Source organism: Anastrepha obliqua, chromosome 2, assembly GCF_027943255.1.
Source record: "Anastrepha obliqua isolate idAnaObli1 chromosome 2, idAnaObli1_1.0, whole genome shotgun sequence".
NCBI classification, from domain to species: Eukaryota; Metazoa; Arthropoda; class Insecta; order Diptera; family Tephritidae; genus Anastrepha; species Anastrepha obliqua.
Genome location: NC_072893.1, coordinates 59,569,095 through 59,592,089, shown reverse-complemented (window position 1 = coordinate 59,592,089; position 22,995 = coordinate 59,569,095). Strand labels below are relative to the sequence as shown.

Below are 22,995 nucleotides of genomic sequence, written 5' to 3'. Positions count from 1 at the left end.
GTTGAATCTAATATATTAATTAATCTTAATACTAACAATAAGGTTTCGAATCTTAACCTAAATTATATTTAGTACCTACAACTTCTTGAACCTACAGTTTATCTTATCGAATCAAAAACATAGATTTAGATTCCAACTGTAAATTTCGAGAATACAGCCCACGAAAAAATTATAGCACTTCAACATTTTGACAGATTTTGACAATTTACTTAGTTATTCTTTAATTTACGTTATTTTTTTTTTAAACGTAGTTCATTTTAAATAAAATTCATAAAAACTGGACAAATTCTTATCCCAATTTCATACTTTTTAACAACTTGAGTGCGTATTTGCATGTGGAACGGATTTAATTTTTGGTTGCTTGGAGTAGAACGAAAAAATAGTATATTTTACGTAAGAATTAATTTATTTCTAAAATATTAGCGGCATATTTTGTTAAGATGACATCAGGTAATTAGAATTGCAAAACAAAAAACATGTCATCCGCTCCTAGGGCAAAGAAGTGCATGCCATGTCCCAGTCTTCAAATATACCCAAGGGCCTAATATAAATTTCAAAAAAATCTAAGTACGCAGTTCAATAACCCATTCGATTTTTATTTAAAAAAGTGCAAGATTGAAGGGGTTCTCTTCGAATTTTGTTAAGCTTTTTCCATATAAAAAATTTTTGTGCATTTGTTTATACGAAGGAAATAATGAAACACCGTCAAGGAAAAAAATTATAAAAATTTAATGGAATATTTCAGCAGCCCCCATCTGGCACTTTATTATCCTAAAATATAGTGAGCTATAAAACTTTACACCAAATATTCTTCCGAAAATTCTAATTAAAACCCATAGAGTTATGATGAAAAGTTTGTGAAATTTCTCGAAATGTTATTATAAAGTTTGGATTTTAGATTTATAGAATTTTTGATAGAGAAATAAAACTGCTCAGGATATTTAGATGCATATTTAGTTCTAGACCTGTCCAAAGCGACCTCTATTTTAAGCAAAAAAATAAATTACAGTCCTCGAATTTTATCCTTGTCACTTGACTAATTTTGGATAAGCATAGTTGTAATACTCTCTTAAAAAGATGCTTTAATACTCTCTTCTGCAAAGAATCTATTGCACCGCATCCTTCACATACATATATATTCTTTATATAAATACACATTAGATTGAGAATAAGTTCGTAGTGTTTTTACCTTTTCTTTATTCAAACAAAAAACAATAATTACATCGATAAGTGAATCAGTGCTCGGTCGGTGCAAGGTTCCAATAATACGGCGGATACTGAAGGACCTCCCATTCTAATTCTTGGAGTGCGGCTTTGACGACTTGTACAAATGAGAGCCTGGCGTTGTCGGGAAATGCCTTCGATCAGGTATTTTTATTCGATAGCTGCGTTCACGCGGAGTAGCTGGGCAATGAAGATCTCCTTGCTGACCGTGGCAATCTGTTCGAGCATTTCCCAGTCCATCATGTCCTCCCTGTCCCACCAAACACTTATCAAGATCTTCTTTGAATGAAGATCCGGGTTGACTCTCGGTTTCGGCATATCTCCTAGAGCCACTCACTCCTTTGTTTGCTTCGTGTTGATGTATAGGCACCATTTCATATCTCCCGTGACGATTCGGTACAAATAGCGCTGTTTATGACCGCGTGTTGCTCGATGACGGTCAATATGCTGAGAAGTAATTTGAAGGCGACTTTTTTTGTTTTCTTCGTTGAGCTCGTGAGGCCCCCAGGTTCCCAATTTTTCGATAAATCCCATTGAATGAAGGTGATTGTGAATCGTTTTATGATCGCAGTTCAGTTTTTCTGTCAATTCACGACTCGTTTGGCGAGTGTTCTTCTTCAAAAGTGATTTGAGACGTTCTTCATCGAATTCAGAAGGTATTCCGCTGTTGGACGTGTCATCGACGTCAAAGTCACAATTTTTGAACTTTGCAAACCATTTCCGTGCTTTAGACTCTTACTTCTTCGGATGTACCCTAAACCTAACCTAGCCTACTAAATCCTTGAGTAAATAACAGGCATTATTTTAAAGTTTTATTCAGCCGATGAATGCTTTCTACCGCTGAACACTTTTTGATCTAGACGCTTAGTGGACTGCGCACTAAAAAAACTGTGTGGACTGCACTTTTCGTACTTGGTAGGAAGTTGGCTATTAGACTTATTTTCATTACAGTGAAGTGAAAGGGATTACCTCGAATGACTTCCGTAGCAATTTTTAAAACTTTCTACTAATTTAAAAAAATGTATTTCACTCACTCTTTTTGCTTAAATTTATAAATTTATAGCTCTTAAAACTTGATTTTAAAGGCTTGGAATAATGATTTTTACACATTCGCTAACAAACTTCAGTTCTCTCACAAATTCCAATTTCATATCTACGTTGTATCTATTCAGGTCTGTTCAACTCAAAGAACTTCAATCAATGCGACTTTTTTAAAGGTGCTTTTCGATTTCGATTATTTTTTTTTTAATTTCCAATATATTGCTTTTAGCGAAGCCATGCACTGGTGATCCCACAGATGCTGCTTCGCTATTGCTCCACGCCCAAATACTTAAGCCAATAAATTGTGGTTTTACTGATAGTGCGACACACATATACGTGCAATGAATGGGCGAACACATGCACAAATGTGCATACATGTGTGTATATATGTATATATGTATGCGTAGACGCCTGTGTACCCTGCAGTTTGCTGTTTTTATATTTTATCAATGCTATCAACTGATAGAAAGACTACTGTTTCGGTAGCCGTGGCCGAATGAGTTGGTGCGTAACTGCCATTCGGAATTCACAGCTGTCCTATTTCATTGTATCGCATTTAATTAACTATTAAAAAATATCAATAATTTTGTTTTAGCTTTAGGAAGATTGAAAATATGAGCGTTAAAGTAAAGGAATATTTTTGAAAAAGGGGCATTAAGATTCTATAGCACTGGTGGAAATTCCGCTTAATAAATTTTTGGCCATGTTTTTTAAGTTCATAAATTAAATTTTCTGGATCAGTCACTTTTAAAGTCCATAAATTAATTAATTTTATGTACGAGTATGCAATATTTCTAACAAAAACATTCTTAGGGGTCGGCAACGTATTCCGAAAGTGGCTTAAATGGAAAAAATCTTTCTTTTAGTCCATTTCGCCCACAGTGCTCGTCATCTTTGCTTGGACTATCCGGCTTTGAAACCCCGATTATAATAAGTTTTAAAAATGAATATCTAATCTTAAATCGTGCTGTGGCAGTGAACAAATGAGGAACCCATTCTATGGCAAAGTAAACGCAGAAGGTGGCGGTGGATAAGACAAGTGCTTAGAAAACCACCAGATAGCATCACACGAATGGCACTGGATTGGAACTCGCAAGGGATCACAGGAAGAATACTTGGAGTATATCGATGTTGCGCGAGCTAGCAGATGCCGACATCACATGGGACAGCGCAAAAACAACAGCCCAAAACAGTGTACGGTCGAAAAGTCTTGCGAGCGAAGTGAACAAGAAAAAAAATCTAAAATCGACAGCGCGTCGGCGGTCGGCAGACGGTTTGGAAAACTGCATTTTTCAATTTTTACTACACATCCCCTAAATCTGAACAATATGTCTAAGTTTCATTTATATCCTAAAGCGAATCGCAATTTACATACATATTTTCTGTAAACGTATCTCTTTATTTGCAAAAAAGTACCTGAAATTGCGAAAATTTTTCGTGGTCCCTCCATATAAATCCATATATCTTGCAAAAGAAAAGAACAAATATATCCATTATAGTAGAAGGATGGCTTTTTCAACTAAGCCTAGTTTGGCGTGACAATTTTGAAAAACTGCAAACATTACACTTTGTTAATTAGTGATGGAAAGCATGCAGTGCCTTTGAAAATTGGGTACTTCGGAGTCAAATCTTTCGGCACTTTGCGCCCCCGGATGGCACTCAAGCAAATAATACTAATTAATTATTCTACGAATCGGGTACTTCATTTTAATTTATTTTAATCTGACAATACTTTATTTTTAATAAAATAGATGGTTAGTCATTTAGTACAATACTAGTCTTATAGTCACTAGTACAATACTAGTCTCTCGCGTACTAGTTTGACTTCCACCAGCAAACCCCAATTCATGTAGTAAAATATTTGCTGAGTATTGCAGCTTTTCATATATAATATATGTATGTACATATTTTTTCACACACATAGAAGTCGTCGGATATATGCGGGATATTCGCACTCATGTGAAACGAGCACACAAATATACTCGTATGCGACATTTCCATTGGCTTCGTTTGCAAAAGTACTCATGTGTGACTGCCGTTGGTGTCAAAACGATTCCAACTAGTGTCAAATGCACCACAGGAGACGTGCAATGCCCACCCCATAGGCGAAAACGATTGCTACAAAAACCAAATAAACACAAATATGAAATCGGCCTCAAAGGCAACTCAACAAATGCAGTAGCACCATCACACATTGCGCCTACGAGTATAACTATGCACTTGCATGTATACACATATGTACATATGTATGTATGTACACGTAGTACTAAGCAAAATAGCCAACAAATGAGATTGCTGAAGTTGAAAGCAAATCGGCTTGGATGATACGATCCCTTTGTTTGTTTACACGACCGTTTCTATTATGCCAACGATGTTGTTTATTGCCATCATCAGCATGCAAATATTTGTGCATACTTTCATACATACACATGCGCATATGTATGTACATACTTAAAGTTACAAACGTAGTGTGAGTGTGTGGTTTTATGTTTGAAAACATTTGTGTTGTTACAATATTTTTACTAATTTATATTGGCCGTTTGCATAGCATCAGCGAGTAGCAATTTTCTGTTGGGGTACGGATTAATTTAAAATAATCTCACATCCGCTCAAAGCCAGTGACAATCGCAAACAAAAACAATAACAGAATCATTAGCAGCATCAACAGCGCAATAGCAGCACGAACTTCTGTGCCCGGATAATTGAGTCAACTCTTCAATAATATACATTAACGGTAATAACCAAACATGCGGAAATGGATTGCGGAGTGCACATCACAAAGAAGTTATCGTATACCTGCATAATTGTTCGCACATACATACAGACAAGTCTGTATGTTTGAAAACTAAACGTGTATGCATCCGCTGTCGATTGTATCACATTGTTTGTGCTTCTCATTATAACGGCTACATTGGCGAATATTCAAAATATGAGCGCAAGCACTTTTGCGTACCCAACAAACCTTGTTTTTATATAAATTAGAGAAGCAACAATCAAAATTAAGACTATGTGCAAAGAGGTCAATTAGCTGCGGCTTTAAATTGCATTATTGAGTTTGGTTCCGGCACACATGCAGCTTAGGCTACACAATTAATCAAACGAGAAAAAATCAAAAGAAAGGAAATTCGGCACAAAAAGAAAAGGAATATATTTAGTATTTAACAAGGGAAAGCCTCAAACTCCCACGGTGGAAAAAATTTTAGAATATTTTGCTGCAAGTCGAGTCGAAATCAAATTAAAGTTTTTATTTCCACATTTCTAGGGCGAAGTTGCACGACATCAGCTTTCAGATTCGCATCCGAGGGATAGGAAAGTTGGAAAAGAAAGTCACCACTCGCTATTTTACGAATTTTGTGTGTTCGTATCCTTCACTCTGTACCCCCTTTAAATTTTCTGCGTAAGATCAATCAACCCTGCTTTTCACAACTATAGCACCAGGCCGAGCTTGCCTAATTTTTTCGCGCTTCTGTTTCGCGATAGTTGTCCATTATGTGTGGCTCAGGCCTCCTTTGAAAAAAGGCCAAATTTTCTTTTTTTACTTACATTTTCACTTTTAAGTAAATGAAGACACTGAATTTAATGAAAATATGAAACTCTTAAAATATCGTTCAACAAATCCAAACTCAAACTCAATGCCGCTTCGGAAATTTTTACTATAAAATTTAAAATTGTTTAGACGGTACGACGCCCAATATGGTTAACTCAAAGAGCAATTAATAAGGCTTCAGCAGATTTTCGTTAAATTGATTCAGAGTCAACAGAGTTATTTTCGATGCTTTCGAGCAAAATTCTTCTTCGTAAAGGCCTCACTATTTTTTCTATTTACCGTCTGGGTCAGAAGAAAAGAACCGATTTTTTTCTTGTAACTTCAAAATATATTTCGTTCTGCTTTTTGCTGCACAATAGTCCCACTCAAAGGCGCCAGTGCTAACTCAGGTTCCCGTAAACGCAATCAAACAAAAATGAGTGAGAAGTACACTGAGCGTTTTGAGGGTTATTTTTATGCACGCATTCGAAAGGGCCGAAATTATCTTACATTATCTTGATTAAAAAATCAAAAAAGTTTGTTGTGATGTGGAATAATCGGTATAAGGTGTACAAAAATGTTGATGACCTTTCCGAGCGCGACTTGAAACGAGTGACTACAGAAAAGTAGAATAAAGTGATCGTCCCACTTTTTAAGCGCGAGCCTTTTTTGTGACTACACCAAACATGATCAGTTCTTGCTAAAAAAGGGAATAGATGTGAGTACCAACACCATCGAACGTCGACTGAAGGAGGCGAACATATCCTACCGTCCCACATAATCGAAACCATTGCTCTCAGAAAAACACATTGAGAAACAACAAAAGAAGAAAATGGTGTCACAGTATTGGACAGGCCTTCCCAGTCCCCAGACGCCAACGCCACTGAAAATGTGTGAGGAATTATGAAAACGCATCTTGCCGGAACGCCAGTCCACTATTTAGAGTGCGTCAAGTTCGCCAAATTTGGCCCTCTTTGTCGACGAGCTACGCAGAAAAGCTAGTTCAAGGCATACCGAGAAGATGCCAGGCTGTACTCGACAACGATGGAGACTACATGGCTTATTGAATAATTGCGACTCGTAGTTTTGTACATACTTTCATGTAAAAGATTTTAAACCTTTATAGCTTTTATACTTCATGAATAATCGGCGTTCCTTTTTTCTGACACAGACTATATAAAAAAAACATTTTGGCCCTAACTTCCGCTCTCATTTTTGCTTTCTCAACCTTTTGACTTTGTAGCGCCTTATTTTGCTTGGCTTTATGACAACTTTGAGAATAGGTCTGTTCATGTAAAAATTATCCAGCAACTTGCCAGTAACTTAATTTCCGAGAATTCACTGTCAAAAAGAAAATATCAAAAAATTCATGAACGCGAAATCAATAACGATTTCCCAGTTTTACGAACAGCTGTTTAAATTGGCGACAGATGTAACTTTTATTAATCATAAACATCAGAATATATCGGTCATTAAATACCATATCAAAACATACCGAATTTGTCATGGCATGGGGCAAAGTCGTTCACGTTGGAGACAATGAAATCGGATACAAGTTTTGGGCGTTCATCAGCCCATCAACAAAGAGTAAAGGACCCCGGCGCGATTTTGCTCATTCCAACCGAGCAAGCCTACTTTTTTTAGTACAAAGTTGGTTTCCATGCGTTCAAACAATATTTCTGTGGCCTCCTGGTATTGGTCCCGCTCTTATTGTTACATTTGAAGGGCTCTTTAGTTTCTTTGTTATTTCTATGGAAATCTCCTATCCTATGAACCTGTGAATAACACCATCTGATACTAGAGCCTCTGACGCTCCAAACGATCATCCTGGTTGTGTGTGTCAATTTAGGTATTACTGTTGTCTAAATTTTCTCGCTATCATCCAAAGCAGTAATCGTTATTTATTTACATATTTATTTTTTTCTTTTCAAACTTAAAATAATCGACATTTGAGCACGAGTTAATTGCTTATATGTAGTACACATTTTGAAGTTATTCTGTTTAATGCAGGATTTCTCACAAACTGCTAAGTATATTTATCAATATTTTGCACTTCAATTCCAAATACAAGCACCTGCAAATATCACAATAAAAATTCAAATCATTTCGACAATAGCCGCGAAAACTTCAGCTGAAATGCATATCTACCTTATAAAATTGTTAAGACTTGCGTGGCCATGAATGTAACTGTTTTCACTAAAAAAATGTGTTTTTTTTCTTTTTGGTCTTATTTAATAATAATATTGTTTTTTTTTTCAACAATAAGAGAATCTTGTACAAAACCCCCCTTGCCCCTCGAAAGAATTCCTGGTTGCGTGCCTGCATACATACATAGTTATATGTGCACCTATAGGCAGGCTCAGCTTCTCATATACGGCGATAAGCTCATTCATGCATGATTGCTTGGCCGTATGACAGCCAGATAATTGCATTTCCAGCCAACACTGTCAACCATCAGTTGCTTATTGCCATTTACCAGGTGCCAGCTTCAGATGGAGAGTGACACCGCTACCACAATTCGGTTCGTACACGTTAAAATTTAATCAAAGTCAACTCGCACCTTAGATTCCACCTCAGCTAAGCGATTGCGTTGTTTATTTGCTCTCAAGCGATCAACTGCGGCATAATAGCGTTGCATCCACAACCAACAAAAAATGTCGCTCCATTGAAAAGTTAAGCTTTTTTCGTTGTATGGAAATTTCTCAGTTTTCAGATGATTTGCAAATTGTTAAAAGGCATTTTGTTTAGGCGAATTAACAGATCCAGTGAATATAAAAGTAAATCGCTGAGTCTGAAAAAATTTTATAAATATCTTAAATTCTAAATTTATAATTCAAAATTCAAATATCTCCAACGTATACAAATCTCATAAGCCGCTCAACTTGTGTTAGGTTAGATTCAAATGCCGTGAAAGAGACTTGCACGTAGATAGCAACTACCACTAATCAGCTACTTGATAGTATTCAAAGACAAGCCTGCTTGACAATAACTGGTGCCATGAACAGCTGTCCCAGGGTTACTATGGAAGCGATATACAAATTCAATGTCACTCCATGTCATGCCAAAATAGCTAACAGAAATTCAAAAATTTGAAAACCACCGAACGCGTATTTTTTTTTTTTTGTCGCTATTAGTGATTTTGAGTCTAGATTAGAGAAAAGTGGCGGTAAAAACCCACAAAAATACGTTTTTGGACGTGTTTGTGTTGTTTCAGAACTAAATATTTTTCCTACAGCGTTATCGATATCAACTTGAGAACCTTACATTACGCCGTTGAATATTGTTGTGTACTCTGCATCCACAAATTAGTCACTGCTCTCTTATTCCAAATGTAATTGCGAATTAACATATTATATGATAATTAATTAATTTAGACTCCGACGCCAAACACACTTTTGCTTTTGATGTTTCGGCATCAAAGCAAACAGGAATGCCCATCTCATGCGGCCTGTGCCACTCTGTCGCTCGCGTGGAAAGAGGGTAACTATTGAATTTATTATGTGCAGCATTCTTCGATGACTTTCATTTCTATTTTCTTTCATGTCCTTTCGAAAACTATTCTTAATGGATCCTATTCTATACTAAAACTATTAAGGGCACCAAGGCAAATAAGGTACATTCACATAATGCAAAAAGTTTTTGTGAAGTAGCAACGACAACATACATACATACACATTTTCTATGCATGCATGTAAGTGTAACTATGTAAGTATGTACTTATATTATTATTATATTTCCTTTAAATAAAGATCAGTACTGTTTTTCCAACGGAGCTACAAAATTTAATAAATTATAAGACTTCTTCATGTGGCATTAGCTCCCATCCGAGCTCGTTCAGCTTGCCTAATGTTTGCCTTGCGGTATGAGGACTTGCGTTGTCGTGGTGAAACAAAACTTTGCGTCTATTCACTAAAGACGACCGGTTTTTTTTAAGTGCCTCATTCAGGTTTGATAGCTGATGGGAATAATAATCAGAAGTTATCGTCTGGTTTGACTTCAGAAGTTCATAATAAAGAATACCTGCCATATTCCACCAAATAGACAGGAGAATCTTCTTGGAGAGAAGGTCATCTCTAGAGGTCGGTTCTGGTGTTTCATCTTTATCTAACCATTGGCGTTTGCCAACAGAATTATTGTGAAGGCCCCATTTTTCATCACCAGTAACGATACGGTTCAAAAAACTTTAATTTTCAAGCCGTTGCAGCAGCTGAAAACACACATTCACTCTCTGCTGAAGGTTGGCGACGGAAAGTCTATGCGGAACCCATTTTCCCAGCTTTGAAACCTTTCCCAACTGAACCAGATGCCTGTGAACTATTCCATGCGATGAATTTAACCTCTGAGCTATCATATCGACTGTCAAAATTGGCTCAGCTTCCACGAGTTCCACGGAAAATATTCAGATTTACATAAGCTATACCAATTTAGAATCTCCTCTAAAAATCAAGTTCTTTATAAAAAAAATTTAGTAAATTTATTTCAAAAAAGAACGACGTGCGTGGATAAATTTGTTAAAAATAACAAGAAGCGAGAAAGTATCTTTCCAATACCTTAGAAGTCTAGTGCGTCCAAAATGTGGCTGAATTATTGAATTTTTCTTAAACCTATCTTCGCAAGAAAAGTAAAAAATAGCATACATATTTTGATTCCGTTGATAAAATGTTTAAAACATTGTGTGCAAAAGTATTCCAACTTACTTACTCTTTCATTATCCGAGGCTAGTTTTTGGAAAAATATTTTTAGAAACTAATTTTATTTATTTTGGAGTTATTTTCAAATCTGTTCTGGTGACTGGCTTCCTCCCGCCAAATCATTTGTTCTGCTTGGAGTCAATCAGCTGTATCAGTCCCTTATTTATACTAAATGGATACTGCAGTAAATCGTGATTTTTTTTTTTAAGTTACAAGCATTAATTGCAGGTAAGCGAGAAGACAAATGGTTTCATTTTTCTCAAGAAAAGTATTCAAAAATTGTTTCTGAAGTGGTTTCTGCTAAAATTAAACGCAAGACACGTTTGGATTACAGACGATTAAAACGTCCATAAAACTCACACATGGGCCCTGGAGAAGGAACGCGTATGCTTAATTTTGTATTTAAATTTTTGCAAACAGTGTCAAATGAAACACAGTGCTCCTAAGAAAGGCATTGTTGTGAAGCCAATGGTTAGTTCTGAATTAAACTCAAGATGTCAAGTTGATCTGATAGATCTGCAGTGAAAGACAGATTGGTACACCAGCAATATTGCAACCAGATAATGACAGATAATTTAGTAATCTAGTGATATCCGAAATATGCGCTTTGTGGAAAAATGATAAAATAGTTCATGCAAAGCCTTCACATTCGAATACAAGGCTCAGTTGAAAGGGCCAATCAGGGTATACAAAATATGCTAACTACATGGATGAACGATAACGATACAAATAAATGGTCGGATGGTTTATCCTTTGTTCAATTTGCCAAGAACACTACATACCATGAAGGATTAAGCCAAAATTCTTATGAAGCCATGTTTGGCGTTAAAGCAAAAAGAGGCATAGCATCGTCTTTTCTGCCTGGCGAACAAATCACAAATATTGAAACTGAAGAATAACTTGAAGAATTTGCCAATACTTCTGAAACCGAAGAACAGCTTGAAGAAACTGTTAATGCTTATAAAAAAAATTGAGCAGTGGTCATACCGAAAGCCAACTGGCACATAAAAATAGTATCTGCAAGCAGCTTTATACACGTACCATTAGTGCATGGTGAATGTCAACATTTACCGGTGTAAGTCAGAAATAAGGGTATTCACCGGTGAAAGTCGACATTCTCCAGATTTCGGTGTTTCACTGTAACATATATATATATATATACCTATAAAGGTATATACAAGTCCTTGGTGGTATATCTAAAATCAATCGGACATGAGAAACTAGTTTTATTAATCTTGTGTTGAAACTTTTTTTTTCAAAATTGACAATATGGCGGCCTCAGGAAATATTTTTCAGATATTCGAGAAAAAAAAACGAGAATTAATTGTTAAAAAAAATCGAAATTAAAAAAGCCTTCGATCAGGCACGAGTTTTTTATGGTTCTCAAATCCAGTATAAATTTTATTGAAATCTACCAAGCTGGTTTTAAGTTACAGTGATCATCAGTTAAAAAACATTGTTTTGAGAAAAATGCATTTAAAGTTTTGCTATTGATTTATGTAGAGTTATACGAATTATTTAATTACTTACACTGTGCTATCTATTCCTGGGTCATATAATAGCTCTTCAGCCGTCCTGGCAGCTCCGGAGCGCCCGAGCGCCCTTTCTTAATTGTAGAATAACTCGAAAAGTATATGTCGGATTCACTTCAAATTTTCACACAATATTTTTAAGATATTCTAGTTTAAGAAAATGGTATAAATAAAATCCTTTTTTTTTTTAATTCTGTCTACCCTTAACCGCTTAATTGATAACATAAACACAATAAAACTTTTACAACATAACGAGACACTAAGTCTCGGCGCTTGGTTCTTTGTAGGATTCTTGTGTATATGACTTCTCTATAGCTAAAGCCTCCGGATTTATGTGCTTTTCCAGCCTTTTTTCATACTTTCTAATAAAGACAGGTATAACGATGGCAACCTTTTCCACCGCCAGATCGTTGTGCAGATCGGCATTCCTTGCATCCCAAGGAGCATTGGCCATGACTCTGGGCACCTTATTTTGTTGGCGTTATATGATGTCGATGTTTGAAGCAGCGGTACATCCCCTCAATTGAACGCCGTATGTCCATAGAAGCTTTAGAACTTGATTGTAAATAAGTAACTTGTTTTGTATTGATAGTTTAGAGTTTCTGTCAGTCAACCGTTTAAGCTTTTTTGATTTTATGTCAATTTCGTTAGCTTTCATTTTGACATACTCCTTCCATTTTAGCCTGTGTCCAAAGTCATTCCCAAGTATTTAGCAGTATTACTAAAGCACTGTAATTAAGGATATTTTCACCAGGTAATCTTCTTTCTTGTGGAGTCAGCGTGTACAGACTTACTCTCGGTTTGTTTAATATACCAGGTTTTAGTGCATCTACCGATGCTTGTATCTTTTAGTTTGAAGCGTGCTGGTTGTCGCCAACAGTTAGTGTAAATTTATCAGAGGGAAATGTGACTACGCTATTTGTAGTAAAACTGGTAAGTCTGCTGGGTAGGGTAAATTTTTACTTAGTACTGGTTCAAGAATGCTGCCTTGAGGTACGCCCACTTCTATTTTTTTAATGTTTGGGTAAGCCTGATTTTGACTGACCTGAACTAAATTGGTGAGAAGGTATTAGCTGTTTGTTTTCTATTATTTGCTGTAGGCGTTTGGAAAATAATTTGTCAGATTACTGGAGGTAATGCTATTGGGAGCTAGGATGTGACCTCATTGGAATTTTTTGCCGGCGTAAGAAATATTTTAGTTTCAGAAATCTTGAATTGAAGTCTGCATTGAAGTGGGTTTTATTAATACTTCAAGTTATGTTCAAGCAGATCGGCTGTCAAGTCATATCCTTGACTTGACTTTAATTTTTGAGTTTGAAATTTCCTTGACGACATCAACAATAATAAAATTTTCAATTCCGAAAGCTTCTTGGATAGCGGAAGGAGACTAGAAAATGCTTTGCTTTCCATACGGTTCAAATATGTTTTGAGGGTGTTATGCGAATAACCCTAATATATGAACATACACATAGGTGTATGTGGCTACTTTATATTTTTATGTTCAATATTCCTCCAAAAACTATCGTACATCCTTACACTGCCTTTTATGCGGAATTTTTAACCTTTACGCAACCAAGCAATACTACTACATAAAATTAAAAAAATTTCAATACATTTATGATTTCTTTATGTATGCCATAAAAAGTATAAAAAATTATATGTATATTGCATGCGCTTCGCTCTGGGATCATAAAAAGTGATTTCATACACTTTCTCATATAGCTACAAATACGCGTAACATTCTCAATATTATTATTATTACCTTTTATTTACACTCCGCTCTACCTCCCATACAGAAATTATGATTTTATTCTGCAATTTGGCAAAGTGCAAAAACGCCTAAAGGTAAAAATGCAAGAAAAAAAGATTAACTACTTTCACACGCACACAACTGCACAGCCACTGTTTATAAGGTAACCTGTCAGTGAAAATAACATAGAGTGGGTATTTTTAATACAAACAAATTCGCGTGCATGTATTTATACACATACCTATGTTTGTATGTATGTATGTACGTGCGTGACTATTTTAGGAGCACTTACTTACAAGTAAATGGGTCGCTATAAACAAAAAGTAGGCAGATGAGTTTTTCTACCTTCAATTAAGAAATCCAGTCAGGCTTCCTTTTCTTTACGAATATTTTCTGCTATTTGAGCGCTCTTAACACAAATGCAAGCATATCGAAATCCAATGGGAAACTTGAACTCTTTAAGTGCTGAATCTTGTACGTGTATACCATTTAATAACACACACACGCACCCATCCATGTGGAGGGGGTGTTGTATATGTACACATACCGGATATAGCTATAACTCATCCGCGATCTTTACTCACTCCTTAGCTTACGGGCTATCGGAATGGTTGGTTACGTCGTCGTTGGTACAGATTATTGAGCTCTTACGTGAACAACCGTGCGTATGAGTAACATATAATTAAGTGTGGCATTACTCGTAATCGCGTTTAATTACTAGGTACTTAAAGCGGCGAATGAAATTGATACGTAAATATATTGAGCTTCCGTCGTGCTAGCACAGTATGAACAGAAGTGACGTTTTATCTTCGCCTCTCACAACATAATTTTCTCGTAAAATTTAAAATGTATACATCCACAAAGGCAGTGGAAATATAGCATCGATATGCATAAAAACTTAATATGTTTGTAATGTAGCTGAAAGGTATTTTAACTAAGTATTCTCCTTTTAGGTTAGTTAAGTTTTAAAATTGTTTAGTTAAGTTCTTACAATTAAAAACTCATTGGCAGCACCTAACCAACGAAAGAAAAGCAATGAGAAGTGGGATGGAAAAGCAGATGACGCTTCGGTAAATGTTCAGTTATAAAGATGAAAACGCGATAACTGTGAATACATTCCTTTTTTACTCCCATCGTTTAATCGATTATGGAGTCAGAAGTTGATTTTTGGTGAGTGGCAACAGATGATAGTGAAGGCGTCATATTGTATAGTTAAAAAAAACGGAATTTAAAAATAAAATCAACCCAACCATTACCAGTGTAATAATTAGATGTTCAAGTATTTTACTGTCTAATATTTTACTGTCGAAGAGGTACCTTCTCTATTCCGATCTTTTCAAGGAAAGAGTGGGCGGGGTGCAGCATTTGAAGATAAGGCTTGGTGAACTTGCTCATGAATACCTCGGAATTGGAAAAAAAAAATTGATGAAACAGTATTCTGAGAGGAGCCCCCCATCAGGGGGTGGCCACTATTAAAGTATCACTTAAGGGGTTTCATATGTCCAGCAGCGCCAAAAATGCGCTAAAAGAAAAACTGTTTTTAGAAGGGATAACAATAGAAATAAATATAAAGAATTGTATACATTGTTTATTAGTACTTAAACTTTATAAAAAAAAAATTTTAATTTTTCCTTACAAAAATTAGTTCATAAAAATCATGTGACCCAAAGTACAAGGAAAAAAGTCACTTCAGGGTCTGCATTATTTCCTCTTGCAACGTTAATGGATCTGCAGAAAGTACAAAAATTATTGTAAAATAAAGTTCTAGTTATACATAGTATAGATTTTTGACATAGCCTGATTTTTGAATTTCGAAAATTTTGCAATTTACGGCATTTTAAAAAAAGTTTTTAATTATATTATGTTTATAAAATTTTTATAATAAAAATATCAAAAATACGGCTCGACAGACTATAGAGAAAACACTTTCGAATATTTAAAAAAACCGCATCAAAAAATATTAAAAACTGTATGAGTTATCATGCAGACCGTGCCGAAAAAAGCAGTTTTGAGAAAAACGAGTTTAAACTTTCAAGCGCATTTCGTTCGAGGTCGATGCCTCAACGAAGGACAGCAACTTGTGCGCATCAAACTCTCGTCGGGCAGTTACATTTTCTACCATAACTTTGTATCTATGGGGAATTTTTACAATTGACTTCCACAGAAATATGCCTAAAACTATAAAGAGTAATAATCCGTAAAAAAATCGACTTTTTGAAAATTCCGGGCTTATGCAACAGCTTAGCTGTCTGCTCACGTGTGCAATAACTATCGACTATGTAAACATTTGTTGCGACAGCCAATGGAAGACTGGCACTCTGGCGCGCTGATGTTGAACTAATAAAAAAAATGCCAATCTTGCTTATAGACGGCATTTAAGAATACTTTGAAATTAAGCTCATATGATCGCCTGGTCACAGCAGCATGAAGAAAAAGATGCATGGCTAATGACCTAACTAGGCAGGGCACCCACAAAGTGACTTCCTAGCGCAATGAGAGATTTAGTGTTCGCTTGACAATCTGTGATCTGCTGCAGGAAAAATGTGCATCGAGTCAGCTCAGCAGTGGACAAATTCGCCTACTTGCATGATCGCGAAATAATTGTAGCCTCCCATAGATCGACGACGCTCGAGGGATCCCTTGAAAGTTTCGGGTGTACTTTCCGGACATTGTCTATTAGACAACCATGCAGTGAGATTTGACATCACTGTTCTGCCATTAAAACGTTGCCTGACACGTAAAAATTTTGGCGATCAGTACATATCATCTAAAGACGGCATGTCCGCAGCAGGCTTTTCTCTACCTTCGCTACAATGAAACTTTTCCTCTTTGACTTATTGACCCGCTAGAGGTCTCTTAAATAATAATCACTGCTAATAATTGAGACGTAAGTCGGTTATTTTTATGAAAAATCGATGGGACGGAAAAATAACTTTTCATTGATACTTTAGACGTCTAAATAGCTCATAATTTCGCTGAGTTATTCAAATATTCCTTGAACATATCTTTTAAAAAACACCCAAATATAATAACAAAAACTTCATTACTTTGAGTCCGTTGATGAAATTTAAAAATTTTTTTAAATATTTAAATAAACCTTTTAAGCTTACAATCTTTTAAAATTTGCCTTGTTATTTTTTATTTTTTTGTTTTGGAAATATTAAAAAAAAACAATCTTTATTTATTTTTGAGAGTATTAACAAGCGTGGATAAGGTAAATCTTAACATTTTTCCATTTCCATTTTCCCTCCAATTTGTAGTGTGCACCTTAACTTTGTTCCGCAAATGAAAACTATAATAGGTTTTAGTTTTTATTATTCCGCTGGAAAAGCATCCACTTTTTTCGGTGAAGCGCTCTATTGCACATACACACATACATATGCACCAATATTATATATATTTACGACCACAAATATTTTCACATCATATAAATATATGCATACACACTCACACCTATGTACGTCGTAATAGTACGGATATGTTACGGATTGACGCGGCAGCAGCAGCACGTCGCAATGCACTTTCCGCTGTCGTTTCCCTGTCGCACTTCCGGTAATTGAAGAGTGTAAGGTACTTCGCCGCCAGCCGGATGCAGCGCGTACTTGCTGCGCGTATCTAACTAAAAATCACGAAACCTTGCACAGCATTAAACCCCTCAAAAACGAACACATACGCTTAAGCACCGCTTTTGTCCATGACATCTGCAAAAAATTGGACAAATTGCAATGGAATCACAAAGTCACAGCAACAGCACAGAAAATTCAAATGCACAAAACAAAGGTCACCATTAAGCTCAACCAACAAAAGTAGCGAAAAATTCTACACCTCCAACTGTATATAAATGTATATATAAGCATGTACGTACAAATAGGTGTGTTATCTCCACGCGTTCCCAAGCGAATGAGCATCGACATGGCAACAATGGCCAAGCCAGTCCTCTGCCGCATGCTCACATTTGCACCTGCCGCACGTTCCGTCAACAAAAATTATACATTTATGCCATTCCACATATTACACATATTTGTACAACATAGAACATGTATGTACATATGTATGTGTGCATGGATGGGAAGGTGTTTTTAGGAGAGTATCCAGTCGTTGTACCGGATATTCTATAGGGAGCACTCACTTTCATTTGTACACAGTAGCGAACTTTTTTTAACTACTCCCACATTTCCAGTGAAATAATCTTAAAAAAAAAACGAAATCCCAAAGCATAAATGAAAATGTTTATAAAGAAAAATTGAAATGTTTCATACTTAGCTGCCAACATTTACATATGAAAAACGTGCAGAAATATTTTAAGTCCGCATGCCATATACATATGAGCAGAGTTTGGCATGTTTATCTACATAGTTTTGTTCAAACACATACAACGCAAATCCAAATATGTAGAATATTCTTTTGTTAAAAACATGATGTACTGTGTGATTGTTTCTTTATTAAAAGGAGCCACTTTTAAACCTAGCCAATAAAATGAGCCTTTTTAATCAAACCGATAGGCAATTCCTAACTTTATAATCCAGAGAAGGACTGTTGAGCACTTTCTCTGTAAATGTCCGGGTTTGGCAGCTAAACGATTAAGAGCACTGGATGTTCTTTTCTTCGACAGCTTGGTGCAGAGCGCCAACTTAAGTCCCATCAATCTTCTTCACTACATCAGCAGTTTTGACTGGCAGTAGATATCTGCCCGTTGAAGGTCTCAAAGTGGTATCAAAAGGGCGCTTTAGTGCAACTTGGGAAGTGCCAGACTGGTACTTCAACCAGTACCTTTTAATTAGAAGAGAAAAATTCCACTATTTTGTACAACTTCGTGGATTGCTACTAAAGTTTTGAAACATTGCAACACTAGTGTACATACAGTCTGTCCGCGTTTATTCATGAAGTATAAAAGATATATATTTAAATTTTTTCTTACATGAAAGTATGTACAAAATTACGAGTCGCAATTACTCAATAAACCGTGTAGTCTTCATCGTTGTAAAGTATAGCCTGGCATCTTCTTCAGGTTTTGAACCAGTTTTTCTGCGAAGCTCGTCGACAAACAGGACCAGATTTTACGAACTTAACACACGAAATCATGGACTGGTCTACCCGCAAGATACGTTTTCATAATTCTCCGCACATTTTCAGTGGCGTTGGCGTTTGGGGACTGTGACACCATTTTCTTGCTTTGTTGTTTCTTAATGTGTTTTTCTGAGAGCAATGGTTTTGATGATATGGGACGGTAGAATATGTTCGCCTCCTTCAGTTGACGTTCGGTGATGCTGATACTCACATCTATTCTCTCTTTAGCAAGAACTCATTGTGCTTGGCGTACTCACAAAGAAAGGACCCGCTTAAAAAGTTTGGCGATCACTTTATCCTGCTTTTATGTCGTCACTCGCTTCAAGCCGCGCTCGGAAAAGTCATCAACATTTTTATACACTTTATATCGCTGATTTCACTTCTTTTTGATTTTTTAATTATTTTTGTAAGATAATACCGCCTCAAAACGCTTCGCGAACTTCACTCTCATTTTTATTTGGTTACGTTTCGAACGACACTAACCTGAGTTAGCACTGGCGTCGTAGCCTTTAAGTGGTACTATTATGCAACAAAAACCGAAGGAAATATATTTTGAAGTTACAAGAAAAAAGCCAGTTCCTTTCTTCTGACAGAGACTGTATGTCACATCTGGCATTGTCTTCGATATTTTTAGCTCAACTGGACCTCAAGTAAATTCAAGTATGCTCAAAAACTATGAGTTCCTCCTAGTGGCTGATCGATGTTTACCCACGCTTGGGCCGAGCGGGACATTTTCCATGCACATTCAATTCATAATTCAAAGTAAGAGGAGTTTTCAACGAGGAAGCGGAGGTAGCCTCAGCCCCATTAGCAACGGACTATCTGCTTACTTGTTTAATAACTGTAACAAATAAAATGAATAATTGGCGAGTACACTTTTGTTAGGTGTTTGGCCGAGCTCCTCCTCCTGTTTGCGGCGTGCGTTTTAATGTTGTTCCACAAATAAAATTGCCTACAGTTTTAAGACGACTCCGAACAGCAAGTGGTTTTTCATGAGAAGCTGTTTCATAGCAGGAATACACTCAGAGGCTTGCCTGCCAAGGGTCGACCGCTATTAGAAAAGCTTTTTCTATCATTTTTCTGCTAGCATGCACAGAGATTCAATCCTACGCACTCACGAATGGTAGTCACGCACCAACCCAATCGGCTACGGCAGCCGCTAGTTGCCTGTATAATACACTGTAAGAGAGGTAAATGTATACTCTAACAACCAAGTGGCAATTAGGACCCTGGAATTGAGGGTGGTGCGCTCAAATCTGGTCGAGGACTGGACTGTTTGGCTTCTCTTCCGATCGCAGATGAATTATTTAATAGTAGGCTCATCTAAGTACCTGGTCGCAGGCACATTGCTAGAAATTGCTGGGGAGGTGAGCCCGCTAAATCGAAGACCTGTGAGATGGCATCCCGCGAAATGATAGAATTGGCATCTCCTTGACTGTCTGTGGTCGACCACTGGAGCGTTAGGTTTCACATGAACTCGGCGGACGCCGGCCAAATACGCTAACTAGGAAGGTAGCCAGAAAGACCTTTTCTGATCACGTGTGGATCGGTGGCATTGGAACAGACTTCTAAGGTTAGCAAATCCTCGGCTATCGAGCTCACTAGATATTGTATGCGCGGGATACATGTCGTGAGACTCGGTATCAGGTTGGGATAAGTTGAAGTGGTTGTCCACTGTGGGACACACTCAGACTCATAGCTCATCGTAATACCATAGTGGAGGATTACTGCTGTGTAGAGCCAATGTATTATTCTGGGTTCCAGCACTCATTTTTCCCAATTAGAATGCTGCGGGAGTATAGCGCCCTAATTACTTTGCGTACTCTATCTGCGACTGTGAGCTCCTAATGTAGCTTGCTATCCAGTACAAGGCCTGAATATTTAGCCCTTTCTGTTACTGTAAGGGATTTTCCCCTCTTTGTTTAAAAGCTGGTGTTTTAGGTATCTTACTAAACAGTATCAGATCCCCTTTTTACCGAATTTACTTCTAGTCATCGACCTTCACACCAAAGTCTGTTGATATGTGAAATTATCTCACCTCTAATTTTTCAATTTGCTAAGGATGATTATTGACAGTGAGGCTCCATAGAAGTGGAGAGATTACCCCGCAATGGGGTGTGGCCCTGACCGAACATTTCTTGATGATATTTCGCCCAAATCTGCATCCGATCATCATTCGTTCTATAAACGAGACTAGCCCACTGTTTACTCCCATTTCCGTTAGCGACCTCGTAACGGCATTGTGCTCGGCATTGCTCCGAGTAAATGAGTAAATTTTATGTAAATGTAATGTGCGTCCCCACGATTGAGAGGAGAAAGGTATATTCAACATCAGACCGTTAACCAGCTCTCAGCGATTTTAAAGGGATCAGCAATTTGATTTGCTGAGTGAACAAGGGGATGTGACAGCAATTTATTCATGACGACACTGAATTTGTGTTGGTTATATACGAAAGAAGGCAACGTAGCCATTACCCATTACACTTCGTTGCCGTCTGAACCATAAATAATAAGATGTGAAACTCTCTTATTTTTTGTGAGAGCACGCCCAAGCATTCATTTTAACACTTGGCCGCATTGTCAATCCCTTGTCTGGTAAACAGGTGATAGTCGAAGTAGCGGGCTTCCAGAAGTAAGGTACCAAAAATAATTGACGAACAGTTCGTTTTTTTCGGTGTTTCAGAATTTTTATTTTTTGTTACCCTCTGTTTATGTTATATCAAACAATTGCTATATTTTATGTATTTATTTACACTTATGTTTTTAGTGTTCATTACTTCATTATTATTTTATTACTTTTGAATAATTTCATGTAAATATCAATTTTTGAAATTTTTACTTTTTTAAGTATTTTATACTAATGGTGCATATTTTTATTATATGTCGGTGTAACCGAGGGACGATTGAATCGCGCACTAAATGCTAACCTCAATTGTGGAGTGGGAACTGAAAATTCCCAATTTTTGTTTAAAAACGACCCGTTCAATGTTTCTTCCGGTGTGGCATTACTGACGAATACTATAAAAAATGCACATTTCGACAGCGCTGTGCATTCCGAGTAGGCATCTATGGTATAAACAACTGATTGAACGAGTTTGTGATTACGCTTGAATAATTGAGCAAGCAGAAGACTGCTGGCGAATCTCCTATGGCGTCGCAGTCGAAGTTACTCTCATAATTTTGATTCGGATGGACATGGACCTTTGAATCTATCATCCCTGATCCGTCCCTTCTACTCATAGGATTTAAAGACCAGTTTATGATTTTTCTTTCGTCCCTTTTCGAAGCACAAGTGAAAAGTTTTTTATTCAAAGTGAAGATCATGCATTCGGCTCAGTTTAGTACTTGAGCTACTGCGCTCTCTCTTCTCTGGCCATTATTATTATTATTTTTTTTTAATTGGCGCGTACACCCTTTTTGTGGGTTTGGCCGAAGCTCCTCCTCCTATTTATGGTATACGTCTTGATGTTATTCCACAAATGGAGGGACCTACAGTTTCAAGCCGATTCCGTACGGCAGATATTTTTATGAGGAGCTTTTTCATGGCAGAAATACACTCCATACACTCTTTGCCATTGCCTGCCGAGGGTGACCGCTATTAGAAAAATGTTTTTCTTAATTTTGGTGTTTCACCGAGATTCGAACCAACGTTCTCCCTCTGAAATCCGAATGGTAGTCCGAATGGTAGCCCATTCGGCTACGGCGGCCGCCATTGGCCATTATAGTGTCCCATAAATTGCGATCCCACACCATTATGCCAGCCCCGAACGGTTTTTATGAGAATCCTCTCTGGAAAGTAATCCCCCCTGTTAGCATAAACTTTTTCCATCCATTAAAATACTCTAAGTATCAAGTATGTATGCTTCAGATATATTTGGAGGCAAGCCATTAGAAACATGCGTCATTTTTAATGCTTCATAATCAATTTTATGCCTCATCGAACTATCCAAAGGTAATAAAAAATAAGTTAACTCCAATTCATACTTGCGAAAAGCTTTTAAGTTCACTTCCACACCTTCCTTTTTAAGTTACTTATATACATAGACACATATGTATATCGATACAAACATATACATTTTAGACACATACTTTTTCACATTTATCAGCATACTCGTGTGCCTGTCTGCCTCAGCTACTCAGTAACACTCTTCCGAATAGGTAGGA

At 36.8% G+C, this 22,995-nt stretch overlaps 1 protein-coding gene across 1 annotated transcript in view; it reads left to right on the top strand.

Annotated features, from left to right (window-relative positions):
- The first annotated feature begins 9,403 nt into the window (after nucleotides 1-9,403).
- LOC129237962 (dopamine D2-like receptor) overlaps nucleotides 9,404-22,995 on the top strand; it is a 70,313-nt gene continuing 56,721 nt past the window's right edge. The window contains exon 1 of the mRNA XM_054872964.1: nucleotides 9,404-9,482. Coding sequence (XP_054728939.1) covers nucleotides 9,477-9,482 — 6 coding nt within the window. The 5' untranslated portion in view covers nucleotides 9,404-9,476. The remainder of the gene's footprint in view (nucleotides 9,483-22,995) is intronic.